The sequence below is a fragment of the Trichoplax adhaerens genome, genomic scaffold (genome assembly GCF_000150275.1).
Source record: "Trichoplax adhaerens TRIADscaffold_146 genomic scaffold, whole genome shotgun sequence".
In the NCBI taxonomy this organism is placed as follows: Eukaryota; Metazoa; Placozoa; class Uniplacotomia; order Trichoplacea; family Trichoplacidae; genus Trichoplax; species Trichoplax adhaerens.
The window spans coordinates 7,293-11,382 of NW_002061076.1; the positions used below are offsets into that span (position 1 = coordinate 7,293).

A 4,090-nucleotide genomic window follows, 5' to 3' on the forward strand; every position below is an offset into this window, starting at 1 on the left:
TCTTTATAGAGTTTTCTACACAGCCATTTTGATTGTTACATTTTCTTATAACGGTTACTATCGACAGAGCAAGCTTTGCTTGCATACTCAAGCGATCCTTAGACACATTATAATGATTGGTATAGAATTGACCACAGTACTAAGGACATTGAACCGCACTGTAGATATCTTACAGTACCTGCTAATCTTGACTTGGTATGTCCATCACCGTACATTAGTTATCGTAATGTGCTTTTAGCATTAATACTGTATATAGTAACCATCCTTATTCGGTAAACATACTAATACGAAAGTTACTTAACGAAATTTGAATTGGCATAGAAATGAATGATCTCTAGGGTTTATGTAAATATTATTGAGAAGGTAGAAGTGATTGATACACATCAGGAGGTACTATTAGTTCTATTGCTCTCATGCAATTCGTAGTGTTACCCTACTGTAGTTCCCCTGTCCCGGTTATTTTTGATTGCTATATATCATATAACAAAAAGTGTTTCTAAGAGGATAATGTCAGTTAGTCAACGATCTGATAGGCGAAAGCGAAGTGAACAACGTGGAAATACACGATCAGTACGTACATTAAATCAATCTGTAAGTCATATCAGGAATTCTGAAGTAGATAGTACTCCTAGAGATCAAAATCAGCCAGCAGGTAATCGTAGCAGAAACTATCATCATCGCCAATTACATCGAATAGGAAGATTAGGTGATATTGACTCGATAGCAACAATCGATGATTTTGTATCTGCTCAGCATACATGCGGCTATATGAACCATTCCTGCAGTTACTGCAATGCACAAATGTGGATATCTGAAAAAGTTGGGGGAACCATAGATCGGCCTAGATTTAGTTTATGCTGCCTTAATGGCAAAATAAGTATACCAGAAATACCTGATCCTCCGGCAGTTTTACGTAATCTCCTACTTAATAACGATCGAATAGCAAGATATTTTCGTTCAAAAATAAGAAAATTTAATTCCGGGTTATGTATGGCTACTATGAAAGCAACTGATGCAAGTATAACAGGTGTTAGCAATTATCGAATACATGGTACGGTCTATCGAATGATAGGTCCCGCACGTAATGCTGATGGTGAACAATCTTCATGCATACAGACCTACTTTTATGACGTAGACGAACAAATTCGACGTAGAGTTAACAGATACGATTCATCATCTGATGAAAGAGCTTTAGAAAGTGAAATATTTGGAAGGCTCACTGTTATGTTAGAAAATGCACCAAACACTTACTTACTATCGTTTTTAAACTTGCAAGAACTCATGGATGCTGGCGAGATACCAGAAGATATACATATCGAAATTAATGCTGATCGTAGACCGCCTACAGAACATGCACGGCGTTTCAATTTGCCTACAAGCACAGAAATAGCTGTACTACTGCCGACTGAAAGTTATGCAAGTCGCGACGAACGAATGATTGTCTGCAGCTTCAGGGCTCAGCAAGACTCTAGAAATAATTTACAGTTTTTCAAAGATACCCATCGCAGTTATGATCCGTTGTGTTACCCTGTTTTATTTTCTTTTGGAACTGATGGCTTTCATCTCGGCATTAGTCAACAATCAACTAATAGAACTGTGACAGCAAAAGAATTTTATAGTTATCGAATGATGAAACGTGTAAGCAGCTTCAATATACTGCATCGTTGTAACCGGTTATATTAGCAATATTGCGTCGATATGTGGGCAAAGATCGAATCAGGTCGATTGAGCTATCTACGATTCCATCAGAATGAAGTCCGAAGCGAGGTTTACCGAGGGTTACAAGATGCTATACATGAAGGCGATGCTGCACGAGCTGGACGTCGTATAATTTTACCTTCTACATTTACTGGCAGTTATAGATTTACGGTGAAGCATTACTACGATGCCATGGCTATTGTCAGAAAATTTGGTAAACCTACGTTATTTATAACATTTACATGCAATGCACAGTGGCACGAAATAATTAGCGAGCTCAAACCAGGACAATCAGCTGCAGATCGTCCGGATATTACGGCGAGAGTGTTTAAAATTAAGCAACAAAGATTATTATACGATCTCCGGAACGGTATCCTTGGCAATCTGAATGCTTTCATGTATACCATCGAGTTTCAAAGCGTGGTCTACCTCATTGCCACATTCTATACATTTTAAATCGCGAAGAAAATACTTGGGAGGAAATTGATAAAATAGTTAGTGCAGAATTTCCTGATCCTGGTAATCCTAGAACTGCAACATTGTATGAATGCGTTAAAAAGTACATGGTACACGGACCTTGCGGTAACAGTAATCCAAGGTGTTCATGTATGTTAAACGGCGTTTGCACTAAGAAATTTCCAAAAGAATTTTGTAATCGGACGCAAGTAGGTGACGATTGCTATCCCACATATCGGCGTCGAATTCCAACACAAGGTGGTTTTACAGCTTTTGTATCCACATGCAACAGAATTATTCAAGTCGATAATCGCAATGTTGTTCCTTACAATCCGTGGCTATTGTTAAAGTATCGTGCACATATTAATGTTGAATATTGTGCATCAATAAAAGCTGTTAAATACCTGTATAAATATATTTATAAAGGTCCTGATCTAGCGACAATAACATTTGAATCAGATGATGATCGTATACGCGTTACCACAGCGGCCGCATCAGGTACCAACGACGAAATCAAACAGTACGAGCTCTGCCGCTTTGTTGGAGCATCGGAAGCTGCATGGAGAATATTTGCTTTCAATACCCAAGATCGTTTTCCAGCCGTTGAAATTCTACCAGTTCATTTACCAAATCAGCAACAAGTTATTTTTGATCCTCGCGATCCACAAAATGCACTAGAGAGACGAAATAGGACCAAACTGACAGCATATTTTAATAAAAATCGTGAAGATTTTAGAGCACGTAATGTATTATACTGCAACTTTCCGGAATATTATACATGGCAGAGTAATCAAAAAGTTTGGAAATGCTCCTATTATGTTATTACGTAATCTAGATCCATGTAACGGGCATTGTAATGGATCGCGATACATGTTGACCTCTATTGCTGAAAGACTGTTGGTGGCGCATATACTTGGTGGAGAACATGCCGGCTCTATCATTTTAATACCACGTATTAATGTTTCCCCATCTGACACTGATCTTCCATTTCAGTTGATAAGTCGGCAATTTCCTATACGCCCAGCATTTGCTATGAGTATTAACAAAAGTCAAGGGCAAACTTTTAATCGATGTGGAGTACTTTTGCCTACCAGTGTTTTTACTCACGGCCAGCTATATGTAGCCATAAGCCGCGTTGGAAATCCTCGCGATTTAAAGGTGTTTATTGATCGAACGGAAATTAATTCCTTACTCCATAATAGAGTTAACAGTAACTTGCCAGGTTACAATAATGGCATATGCCGAGTGACACGTAATGTAGTTTATAGGGAAGCTCTACATTGAATTAGTGATTATAATACTATACTTAGGATAAAGCGTCTAGGCTAATATCAGTTTATATAACACATTTTGCAGCCACAAAATGTAATGCTTTAATTCCGAACGTAAAGTAAATAAATTTTATTGCATTATGAATTTGTGATATGTAAGGGAGTAATTGCCATATTACTTTTATTGTTCCTTTGCAATACATCAATAATATTCTAATCAGCATTATAGAGTAATCGGATGTTAATAAAATGTTGTCAAATTATGCAAAGTAAACTTGCAAATGAGTGTTCAATCATAATATTACTACTCAGCAATGGTTAATATAATTTTAATCTGTCCAGTAGCATTATTCTTCACATTAGGATATGTAGAGCAGATATTATAATTGCCGAATTACTATCAAAGACTGTAATAAGGTTACATCCGTGAATGCATTATTGAAAAGTAGTATTCTACAAGCATATCTGTGAATATACTCAGTAGTGCCCGGCTATTACCGGGATATATATAATGTCGAATGGTAATACTAACTATTAATTATTAACAAATGGGTACGTTATCAAATGCCGCGCCCGTACAATTAACAGTACTGTACTTTTGTACAGCATACAGTACACGGATAACGGTAAAAAGTTACTGAACCTCTGACAGGTCTATCAAATGG

The 4,090-nt window shown here is 37.2% G+C and overlaps 1 protein-coding gene across 1 annotated transcript; it reads left to right on the forward strand.

Moving 5' to 3' along the window:
* Positions 1–3,024: 3,024 nt before the first annotated feature.
* TRIADDRAFT_34377 (uncharacterized protein) lies at positions 3,025–3,438 on the forward strand (the record flags this gene model as incomplete). Its single annotated transcript, XM_002118509.1, has 1 exon — positions 3,025–3,438. One exon carries the CDS (start codon positions 3,025–3,027, stop codon positions 3,436–3,438), a length of 414 nt encoding a protein of 137 aa, XP_002118545.1.
* Between the last annotated feature and the right edge of the window lie 652 nt (positions 3,439–4,090).